Source organism: Gorilla gorilla, chromosome 6, assembly GCF_029281585.2.
Source record: "Gorilla gorilla gorilla isolate KB3781 chromosome 6, NHGRI_mGorGor1-v2.1_pri, whole genome shotgun sequence".
Classification (NCBI taxonomy): Eukaryota; Metazoa; Chordata; class Mammalia; order Primates; family Hominidae; genus Gorilla; species Gorilla gorilla.
The window spans coordinates 116240639-116253193 of record NC_073230.2 but is presented as its reverse complement, the minus strand read 5'-3'; the positions used below and the strand labels follow the sequence as shown (position 1 = coordinate 116253193).

Here is a 12555-nt window from a genome sequence, read left to right as displayed (position 1 = left end):
TGGTGCATTGCTGCTTTATCAGGGAAGAGGGAGGCCAAAGAAGTTTTCTCTGAGATAATTTCTCTTAAATAGCTTTACTGAGGTATAGCTGGCATACAATAAACAACACGTCTTGAAAGTATACAATTTGATATGTTTTGACATATGAGTACACCCCTGAAATCATCACAATAATCAATCAGTGAACATATTCATCACTCCCAAAAGTTTCCTTGTACAGCTTTGTAATTACTCTCTCCACTATCTCCCTCCCCCATTCCCAGGCAAACACTGATCTGCTTTTTGTTACTATATGGTAGTTTGTAGCTCCCAGAATTTTGTACAAATTGAATGATTTAGCATATATTATATATTCTTATTTGTTTGGCTTCTTTCATGCAGCATGATTTTATTGAGATTCAACTATATTGTAGTATGTTTTTGTTGTTGCATAGTATTCCATTGCATGGATATATTAGTTTGTTTATGCATTGGCCTGTTGACGGACATTGGATTGTTTCCAGTTTTTGCTACTACAAATAAAGATACTGTGAATGTTCAGGTGCAATTCCTTATATAGATACATACTGTTATTTTTATTGGATAAATATCTAGAAGCAGAATTATTTAACAATATGTTAGGTATATAGTTAACATTTTAATGAAATGCTAAATTCTTTTGCAAAATGAGTATACAATTTTTTATCTCCACAAGCTATACAAGAGTTCTAGTTTGTTTATCCCTGCCAATATTTGATATGGCCATTTTTTTTTTGAGGCAGAGTCTCACTATGTTGCCCAGGCTGGAGTGCAGTGGCACGATCTTGGCTTACCGCAACCTCCACCTCCTGGATTCAAGCAATTTTCGTGCCTCAGCCTCCCAAATAGCTGGAATTACAGGTGTGCACCACCACACCTGGCTAATTTTTGTATTTTTAGTAGAGATGGAGTTTCACCATGTTGGCCAGGCTAGTCTCAAACTCCCGACCTCAGGTGATCCACCCACCTCAGCCTCCCAAAGTACTATTCACTACACAAGCCACTGTGTTCGGCTGTGGTGTGGTCACTCTTTTTAATTTTAGTCATTTGAACAGTTATGTAGTTGTATCTCATTGTGGTTTTAATTTGCATTTCCCTATTGACTAAAGAGGTTGAGTATTTTTTTCATGTGTTTGTTTGCCATTCATATACCTTCTTTGATAAAGTTCCCATTTTTGAAGTTAGGCTATTTTCTTATTATGGAGACTTGAGAGTTCTTTATGTGTTTTAGATAAAAGTGCTTCATCAGATATATGTGAAATTGATTTTCCCTTTCTGGGGCGTGTATTTCATTTTCTTAGCCGTATTTTTTTGAAGAGCAGACACTTTTAATTTAGATGTTGTCCAGTTTATCAGTTTCTTTTGCGGACCATACTGTTGGTTTCACATCATGTCTAACTCAAGGACAGAAAAGTTCCCTCAGATGTTTTCTTTTAGAAAATTTAATCTTTTTTGAGTTAATTTTTGTATAAGGTACAGAGTGTGGGTTAAAGAGGATATTTTTGCATATAGCTATTCAATTGTTACAGTATCATTTGTTGAACTCTACCCTGTGTCTACTAAATTGTGTTTGCACCTTTGTCAAAATTCAGTCTCTCAGATATGTGTGGGTCTATTTTTGTACTCTCTATTCTGCACCATTAATCTATGTGTCTGTCTTTACCCCAGTACCAGTGTATTGATTATTATAGTTTTATATGTCTTGAAATCAGGTTGTATTAGTACTCCAACATTGTTGTTTTTGTTGCCCTGACTATTCTGGGTTCTTGGCATTTTCATATGATTTTTGGATCATTTTTTCAATTTCTACTGAAAGAAATCCTGCATTGATTTTAAATTAGATTACATTTAATATATAGATTAATTTAGGGATAATTTACATTCAACAATATCTTGGAACTATGAATGTTCTCTTTCCATTTATATAGGTCTTCTTCATCTCAGCATTGTTTTTGTAGTTTTCAGTGTGCAGCTATTTCCCATTTTGTCAGATATATCTATGTATTTCATATTTTTAGTGCTATTCTAAATTGTATTCTTTTAAAATTTCAACTTCTGATTGTTCATTGCCAGTATACAGACATATGACTGAGTTTTGCACATTAATCATACCCTGCAACTTTGCTAAATTCAGCTATTATGTTAACTCTAGTAGCTTTTCTCATATTCCATCAGATTTTCCATATAGATGCTTGTATATTATCTTTCTAAAAAGACTGTGTGCCTTTCCAGTCTGAATGTCTTATTTATTTACTTATTTACTTAGGCCTCATTACACTGGCCAGAACCTCTAGGATATTAGAAGTGGGGAAAGCTAACATTGTTGTTTTGTTGCTGATTTTTGAGCAAAAGTATTACTTATTCTCTTAAGTATTATATTAGCTGTAGTTTTTCATAGATGCCTTTATTATTAGGTTAAGTGTGTGTTCCTTTCTGTTCCTAGTTGACTGAGAGTTCTTAGTAGGAGTGAATGTTAGATTTTTTTCAAATGCTTTTTCTCCCTCTATTGAAAGGAGCATACGCTTTTTCTTTTAAGTTTGTTAAAATATGAATCACATTGATTGATTTTCAAACATTAAGCTGACCAGGTATGTTGGCTCATGTCTGTAATCCCAACACTTTGGGAGGCCAAGACAGGAAGATTGCTTGAGCCTAGGAGTTAAAGAACAGCCTGGGCAATATAGTGGGACTATATATATATGTAATTCCAGATATATATATATATATATATTCCAGATAATTCCAGATATATATATATATATATGCCAACTATGAATTTCTGACATAGATCTCCTTGGTCATGATGTATTATACTTTTTATATATTGTTTGACTAGATTTAATGACATTTTGGTTATAATTCTTGCACCTATCTTGATAAGGAATATTGTTTTGTAGTTTTTATTTTTCTTTAGTATCTGGTTTTTATATCAGGGCAGTGCTGGCCTCAGAATGAATTGGGAATTGGTATAGAATTGCTTTTATTTCTTTCTTAAATTGCTTGATAAAATTCACCACTAAAGTCATCTAAGCCTGAAGTTTTTCTTTGTGGAAAGATTTTTAACTAAAAGAATCAACAGGTATAGTGCTATTCAGTCTATCTATTTTATTGCTTCTTGAGTGAGCTTTGTTAGTTTGTTTCTTTCAAGGAAATTGTGTATTTCATGAAAGTTTTCAAATTATTCGATAAAGTTGTTCATAATTCCTTTATTACCCTTTCAGTATCTGCAGAATATTTTGTAATATGTAATGATATCATCTCTGTTATTCTTAATATGGGTAATTTGTTTCTACTGTTTTTTCCTAATCCATCTGGCTAGAAGTTTGGCAATTTTACTTATCTTTTCAAAGAACCAGTTTTTGGTTTCAATATTTCTTGTTTTCATTTTCTGGTTCATTGATATCTGTTCTCAGAGCTTTATTATTTTATTTCTTCTGTTTACTTTGGTTTTTATTTGCCCTTCTTTTTCCATATTCTTAAAATGGAAGTTTAGGTCATTGATTTGAAACTTTTCTTCTTTTCAAATGTAAATATTTGCATAAATTCCCCCCAAGTACTCCTTTGGTGACATCCCACAAATTTTGATATGTTGCGTTATAATTTTCGTTCAGTTCAGAATACTTCTCATTTCCCTTTTGATTTCTTTTTTGATCCATGGGTTATTTAGAAGCATTTTGTAGTTCCAAATATTTGAGGATTCTTTTCAGGTATCTTTTTGTTACTGATTTCTAATCTAAAACTATTTTGGTTAGAGAACAAGCTTTGTATGGCTTGAAGCCTTTTCAGTGTATTGAGACTGGTTTAATGGAACCAAATATTGTTGATCTTGGTAAATACTCCATGTGCACTTGAAAAGAATGTGTGTTTGCTGTTTTGCATGAAGTATTGTGTGAATGTAAATTATTAAGTCAATTGGGTGTTAGCGCTGTCCAGTTTTCTGTCCCGATATTCTGTGTACTTATTTTCTTGATTCTTGAAAAAGGGAATTGAAATCTTCAACTACAATTGTGGGCTTTTCTATTTTTTTTTTTAAATATAGATTAGGTTTCAAAATATGACCTGCACATCAAATGCAGTGAATAGTCAGAGTGGAAAATTATTATTATTAGCATTATTATAAAAGGCCTCATTAGAACACATCTTTGGTTTGCCCTATAGTATGGGTTATTTGGAACATATCTTCATATGCAAAAGAAACATTTACTACATTTTATTATTTTTCTAATTCATGTTCTTGTTTTGCTTGGCAGCTTCTATGTTTTTGAAGCAGGCATTTGAAGGAGAATACCCTAAATTATTACGTCTTTATAATGACTTATGGAAGCGTCTTCAACAATACAGTCAGCATATCCAAGGGAATTTTAATGCAAGTGGAACTACAGACCTCTATGTTGACCTACAACACATGGAAGATGATGCACAAGATATATTCATACCAAAAAAGCCAGATTATGAGTATGTTTGTTTAATTTGACCTGTTAGTTGGCATCTTAATTTTATTTTTATTTTAAATTTTATCTTTTATTTTTATTTTAAATTATAAATTAAGTATATACCAAGTCTCTAAATATTTGTAGTTTATTTGTATACCTTAAAAGACTTTGCAAGACTTTTAACTGAAGAAGTCAATTTTTCACCCATAGTTGAACACTTCTGGCTTCTGCTGGAGTCAATTTTAAAGTGTAACACTAAGTAGGATGATGGGAAGCTAGAAGATGATCATGCTGTGGTCATTGTATTTTAATCGATGTTATAATATACCTGTAATTACCTCAGACAGTATCATTTATTGATGGACCACTTGCATAAATGTGACATAAAAGGAACTTGGGTGTTCAGAAACTACAGGGGAGATAAATCTTATGCTGGGATAGGTTCTCAGTCAATGTGTTAAGAAAAAGTAGAGTGGATCACTAGGTCAGGAGTTCGAGACCAGCCTGATCAACATGGTAAAACCCCGTCTCTACTAAAAATACAAAAATTAGCTGGGCATGGTGGCGCTCGCCTGTAATCCCATCTACTCGGGAGACTGAGGCAGGAGAATCGCTTGAACCCGGGAGACGGAGGCAGCGGTAAGCTGAGATCACGTCACTGCACTCCAGCCTGGGCGACAAAACGAGACTCCGTCTCAAAAAAAAAAAAAGGCAGAATGTACTCATCCCTTGGGTATTTGTAGGGGATTGGTTCCAGGACCCATTGGGAAGCTCAAGTTTTTTAGGTAAAATGACATAATATTTGCATATAACCTATGCACATCATCTCTAGGTTACCTATAATACCTAATACAATGTAAATGCTATGCATAGAGTTATTATACTATATTGCTTAGAGAATGATAAGAAAAAATGTGAATAAATGTTTCATTACAGTCACGACCATTGTAGGCCTAAATAGGTTTTCAATCCATGGTTGGTTTAATCCTTGGATGTAGAATTTGCAGAAATGGAGGTCCAACTGTATAGTTAAAATTACCCTGAAAATCTCTTAGGTCAATGAAGTATAGTAGTATAGCCATATTTAGGAGCCATATTGGAAACCAATATACCATCTCAGCAAGTTTAGCCCCCCCAGCTTTTCCTCCAAAATTGAAAGAGTATTTTAAACTTTCAATTTGAGCATCAGATCAAGTGATTGGCTTTCACACCTTTCTTTAAACACTAGAATCATATTTATTGTGTCAAGGCTGGCTAAAGCAGTAGCAGTTTCTTATCACCTATCTTGTAAGAAAAATGTTGGATAGACTCATGGGTGCTGTTTAAACAGTTGTTTGTTTCTCTTTTAATTTTATTCCTAAATACATATAGTTGAATTTGTGTCCAGTATAGTTAGAAGCTCTGACTAGCAGAATACAGTATGTGGAAGTTCTGACTAGTGCTGGGCAGTGTGACACATGCTTGTAATCCCAGCTACTGGGGAAGGTCTCTTGAGCCTAGGAGTTAGAGACCAGCCTGGGCAGCATAGTGAGACCCTGTCTCTCTTTAAAAAAAAAAAAAAGAGTAGTTTTGACTGGCAAAATAAATGGCCATGATAGGTTAGAATCATAGAATGAGACCAGATTATCTTCTCAATAACTCTTTTATAATAGGCAGATTCAGTAAGTCCTAATAGAGAAGGCAAAAGAGAACAGAACCTATGTCAGTTGATCTACAAAGATTTAATGATATATTTTTAAAAGTATATATAAAATAGCAAATATAGTATTCTATTTCTGCCTTAGTTTTATTTTTAAATCTATGTGCATGTACTAAAAAAGGTCTAGAAATATACAAAGCAAACAGTAACAGTTATTTCCAGGAGGTGGAATCCTAATTTTGTATTTTCTGCTTTTATGTAAAATGAATATATGTTCCTTGTGTGAAAGAAGGAAAAAGAAAGAAAGAGAAAGAAAAGAAAAGACAGGGAGAGAGGGGAGGGAGGGAGGGAAAGAAGGAAGGAAGGAAGGTAGGTCACTGTGTGAGGAAGGAAGGAAGAGAAGGAAGGGGAAGGGAAGGGAAGGAAAAGAAAGAAGAAAGACCGTGAACTTTGGAAGGCCAACGTGGGCAGATCACCTGAGGTCAGGAGTTCGAGACCAGTCTGGCCAAAATAGTGAAACACCATCTCTACTAAAAAAACAAAAAATTAGGTAGGCGTGGTGGTGCATGCCTGTAATCCCAGCTACTTGGGAGGCTGAGCAAGAGAATGGCTTGAACCTGGGAGGTGGATGTTGCAATAAGCCGAGATCGTGCCACTGCACTCCAGTCTGGGTGACAAAGCAAGACTCAGTCTCAAAAAATAAATAAAATAAAACAGTAAATTCAATGGAGATAAAACAAATTAGAGCAAAAAAAGCTACTGTGTTTTCACTAATAGGATATTATTGTCACTTTTTGGAGATGAATTCAGTAATGTGGTTGGTGGGGAAAACGAGATATAGGAGGCCATATTCGAAGATGTCAAAAAATCTTGAGGGTTCAAGGACACAAACAAGGAAAAGTTGAGTTTTCATAGATGGAAGTAGACAGTGGAGAGAAAAAGAGATGGGAGATGTAAGAAAGAAAAGAGAAAATGAATGGAATCAGGCCCTAGAGGAATCAGAACAGAATCAAAACATGAATAGCCAGGATATCATTTTTCATGATTCATTACTTGTGTCAAATTTTCAGTAGTGATAATTGCTATAAAGCAAATAAAACAATGCTGTAGAGTTGCTTACTATATAGGATGTCAGAGAAAGCTTCTATGAGGAGGTAACATTTGACCTGAGATCTAAATAGTGTGGAAGAATCAACCATGAGAAATTTAGAGTAAGGTTTTTGCAGGCAGAAGAACAAATTTAGAGACCTTAGGAAAATTAAGACTGGGTGCGGTGCGGTGGCTCACGCGTATAATCCAAGCACTTTGGGAGGCTGAGAAGGGTGGATCACTTGAGGTCAGGAGTTCGAGACTAGCCTGGCCAACATGGTGAAATCCTGACTCTACAAAAAAAAAAAAAAAAAAAATACATACATATATGTATATGTATATGTGTGTGTATATATATATGTGTATATATATGTGTATATGTGTGTATATATGTGTGTATATATATGTGTGTATATATATGTGTGTATATATATGTGTGTATATATGTGTATATATGTGTATATATATGTGTATATATGTATGTATATATATGTGTGTATATATGTGTGTATGTGTATATATGTGTGTATATATATGTGTGTATATATATGTGTGTATATATATGTGTATATATATGTGTGTGTGTATATATGTGTGTGTGTGTATATATATATATATATACACACACACACACACACACATACACACACACAAATTAGCCAGGCATGGTGGCACATGCCTATAATCCCAGCTACTCAGAAGGCTGAGGCAGGAAAACTGCATGAACCCAGGAGGTGGAGATTGCAGTGAGCTGAGATCGCGCCACTGCACTCCAGCCCAGGCAACAGAGCAAGATTCTGTCTCAAAAAAAAAAAAAGAAAGAAAGAAAATTAAGATGAGGAGTTTTGAAGAACAGAAAGAAGCCAGTGCAGCTGGAACATAGTGAATGAAGAAGGGAAGTGTTTAAGTGTTTAAGATTGGATCAGAGAGGAAAGGAAATGTGAGATCAGGTAGAGCTTTACAGGCAATGGTAAAGGGCTTGGAGTTTATCTTAATAAAGTGAGAAACCATTGATTTAGAGGAATGATGTGAACTGATAAACATATTAAAATTAGCACTCTGACTGCTATGTAGACAACTTAGGGGCGGCCAGCACAGAGTTGGAGAAGTGGAAGATGGAAGCTATTTTGTTTATCCAGATAAGAGATGATAATGACTTGAACTAGGATGAGCAGATGAGGTGGTAATTTGGTCAGATTGATTCAAGATGTATTTTTGAAACAGGATATGTAGAGGGCAAGCCATGGATTTGAGAGGACAGGGGAATCAAGGATACGACTAGTTAATGGAAGACTGACTGGTTAAGATAGGAAAAATTTTTTCAAAGCATTGTATTTAATTAATATTTTTCTTTTGAAACTGGTGAATTGAAAATGCAAATAGAGTTGTTGAAAAGGTAATTAAATATGAGTCAGGACTAGAAATATGTATTTGGAAGTTATCATGCACTTATTTTTATTTTTATTTTTTTAGATGGAGTCTTTGCTCTGTCACCCAGGCTGGAGTGCAGTGGTGTGATATCTGCTCACTGCAACTTTTGTCTCCTGGGTTCAAGCGATTCTCCCACCTCAGCCTCCCGAGAAGCTGGGATTATGGGCACACACCACCATGCCCAGATAATTTTTGTATTTTTAGTAGAGACAGAGTTTCGCCATTTTGGCCAGGCTAGTCTCGAACTCCTGACCTCAGGTGATCCATCCACCTCAGCCTCCCAAAGTGTGGGATTACAGGCCTGAGTCACCGCACCCTGCCATCATCATGTACATTTTTTTAAATCTTGGAATTGGAAGAGATTACATAGGGAAGAGGTATATATGGAGAGAAAAGAGAGCCTTGGCCCAAGAAAGGTACCAGCATTTAAAGATTAGACAGTGGAATGGCAGCCTACAAAGGAGACAAAGACAGAAAAAGTGGTGAGATAGGAGGACAGCTAAAAGCAGTGTGGAGCCCCAAAGAATGAGTTCATTTAAGTTGGAGTCCAGAAATGGTCCTAAGAGCAAACAGCAAAATGAAGAAACATCTATTCAAGAAAGTCTAGGAAAATGTGGTCAGAAAAACTGGAGCCTGTGGTATTTGAGTCAAGATTGTTCCCGTCTTACCCGCCTCAGCTTAGTGAAGTGGAGATTGTTCTCTAGACTGCAGTAGCCAAGAACACAGGGCTCCCTCCTAGCTCTCAGCTGGAAGGCTCTCTTCCTGGGAAGAGCAGGGCCTCAACATTTCTCATAATGACCTCAGCAGAAAGCTGCTGAGGCTAACTTTCAGGTAAGCGAGGTCAGGAGTAGGGAGCTCCCATATTGTGCCCAATTCCCACGCAATGAATGGGTCCTTGAGTATGGCAGGCTCAAAGTTCTGGGGCCCTAATTACCTTTGCCTGGGCTTTTGAAATAGTGATTCTTTGCTGGGAAATATAAACTGAAAGGACCTCATGCAATTGCCTTCCACCAAGTGCTCACTTCCTAGAATGAGGTTGTTCCCAGACCAAACTGAGGGTTGGGCTGCTATTTCTCGCTGCCCAATAACAAGATGCAGAACTGGAGAGGAGGAGAGTTTTTTATTTCTGTAACCAGTTGCAGGGATAAGGCCCAGAAAATATTGCCACACCAACTCAAAATTACAAAGTTTTCCAGAGCTTATATACCTTCTAAGCTGTATGTCTACATGTAAGTGTGCATTTATCTAAAGACATAAGTGATTAACTTCTTTTAATCTATAAGTTCTGAGTCTTGAAGACCTTCCTCTGGAGCCTCAGTAAATTACTTAATCTAAATGGGCCCCAGGTGCTGGGGCGATTACTCTTATCTTCTCTCCTACTAAATCATGGAGGTCTGGGGAGTTCTTTAGACTACCTATAGACTTGTTTGTGGAGGCCTGGAGAGTTTCTTCAGATCCTCAGTAAAACTTTTTAAATCCTAAACGGGTCCTGTTAAGAATTCCTTCGTTATCTCGTCATGCTTTAAGGCCCAGGAAAGGCCTAAGCAAAACTCTTGGTAGGCTTTTGTTATATCTCAACCTTTGTATAAGGACATGGGCTCTTTCAGCTTTTAATATTTAGCTTAACCACTCAGTCAGTTCTGAAAGTTGTTACGGAGGCCTACATTAGTGAGACCTGGTCTTCTACAAGGTGTCAGTCAGAAAGAAGCTTGCCATTTTCTCCACCCTCAGGTCCAGAGCCCTGGCATAAAGATTTTTACTTGGGTAGAGGCAGGCAATAAAACAGGTCCTGGGTCAGACATGGCAGTCGGTCAGCAGTTTGGGAGACCAAGGCAGGCAGATGGCTTGAGCCCAGGAGTTTGAGACCAGCCTAAGCAAAACAGACCCCGTCTCTACAAAAAACAAAAAAGTTAACTGGGCTTGGTAGTCCACACCTGTAGTCCCAGCTACTTGGGAGGCTGAGGTGGGAGGATCGCTTGGGCCTGGGAAGTCAAGGCAGCAGTGAGTAGGGATCACACCACTATACTCCAGCTTAGGTGACAGAGCAACACCCTTCCTAAAAGAAGGAGATAGAAAAAGAAAGACAAAGAAAGGAGAGGAGGAAAGGGGAAAGGAAAAGGAAAAAAGAGAAAAACAGCCTCTATTCTCTTCCCCAAGTAAGTGACTTCATTTGCAACTGAACCTGGAGAAGTTTAAACCTAAGGGTATTCTCAAAAAAACTCTGGCAGTGTGGTGAAAGGCAATGGGAGGAGACTTGTAGTTCTAGTGAAGATAGCTGAAGGTAAGCTAGCTCCAAGGAGAGATCCGGAGAATAAGACAGCTGGGAGGAGCCCCTCCTGGAATCAGAACAAATATCAAACATGACCTCAGAAAGGTTCTATCAAAGGAGCTACAATTAGCTCCTTTGTAGATTCCTTTGTAGAGGAGTTTTTGCCTCAAGGCATTGTTGAAAATGTAGAGCAGTCAGTTAATGGAGTTTAGTATCTGGGTGTGGTCAGAAAAAAAATGAGGAAGATAATCCTGCCATTAGCACTGCCATCTCAAGGTGACTATTAGCATACCCAAAGCTGTGTCTAGCTGAGGAACATCAGAGATTTAAGACTGTGGGAGAGAGATAGACTTCATTAAAATAATCCAGCCAATCACTAAACAGATAAAAAGCAAACAACAATAACAAGCCTTAGAGCTGAGGGGACCAGTACCCAGAGTTGCAACAATGTATCTAAAATGCCCAGTTTTGGCTGGTTGTGGTGGCTCATGCCTTCCTTTAGTTCTGTGAATAGCTTTGACCTGGCAGAGAAAAGAATTCACCAACTTGAAGCTAGGGTGATAGAGATTACACAAGTCAAAAAACAGAAAAGAATGAAGAAAATAAACAGAGCCTCAAATAAATGTGGGATACCATTAAGAATACCAACATCTGTGTTATAGGAATACCACAAGAAGAGGAGAGACGTAATGGAGAAAAAAACTTGAAGAAATAGTGAATGAAACCTTCCCAATTTTTTGAAATACAATAGCCTATCCATCCAGGAAGCTCAACAAACTCCAAGTAAGATTAATGCAAAAAGACCCGCAAACAGATACATCGTGGTAAAAATGTCAAAAGTCAGGGACAAAACCCTGAAAGCAGCAAGGGAAAAACTATACAATCAGCTGGGTGCGGTGGCTCATGCCTGTAATCATAGCACTTTAGGAGGCCAAGACAGGAGGATCGCTTGAGGCCAGGAGTTCAAGACTAGCCTGGGCAACATAGTGAGACCCTGTCTTTACCCACTCCCCACGCCCCCTTCCCAAATACAACTATACTTCACTTACAAGGGAGTCCCAATAACATTAACAGCTGACTTCTCAGCAGAAACAAAGGATGCCAAAAGGTAGTGGGCTCAGATTGCTCAAAGGAAAAAAAATGAGCCAAGAATCCCATGTCCAGTAAAGCTGTCCTTTCAAAAATGAAGGCAAAATACTTTCCTTGATTTAAAAAAGAGAATTTGTTGCTAGCATTCCAGCTTACAAGAAATACTAAAGAAAGTTCTTCAGGCTGAAAGCGAGTGACCCCAGATAATTCGAATCCCCACAAAGTAAAGGTAATTATGAAATTATAAAAGACAATATAAACATACATTTTCTTTTCTCTTAACTGACCTAAAAAGCAATTATATAAAATAATATGTATCGACTGTATAAAACAAAAAGTGTCTGAGACAGGTCTCTATTAATTTAGAGGTTTATTTTGCACAGGTTAAGGATGTGCCTGGGAAGAAGAGACTCTAGTCACTGAAGGATCTGAGACCTGGATTTTTTCCAAAGAGGGTTTTGAGGACTTCAAGATTTAAAGGGGAAAGAGTGGGCAGGAAGGGAAGGGGAAAAGAAAAAAAGTGGGGAGGGTAGGTAGTGAGATAAGTGGTCACATTCTTGTGAGGCTTTGATTAGCACTCACTGAAT

General features: G+C 37.1%; 1 protein-coding gene across 1 annotated transcript in view; it reads left to right on the top strand.

Annotated features, from left to right (window-relative positions):
* COG5 (component of oligomeric golgi complex 5) overlaps nucleotides 1-12555 on the top strand; it is a 372787-nt gene that overhangs the window by 271550 nt on the left and 88682 nt on the right. Inside the window, exon 12 of the mRNA XM_019030869.3 lies at nucleotides 4269-4473. Coding sequence (XP_018886414.1) covers nucleotides 4269-4473 — 205 coding nt within the window. The remainder of the gene's footprint in view (nucleotides 1-4268; nucleotides 4474-12555) is intronic.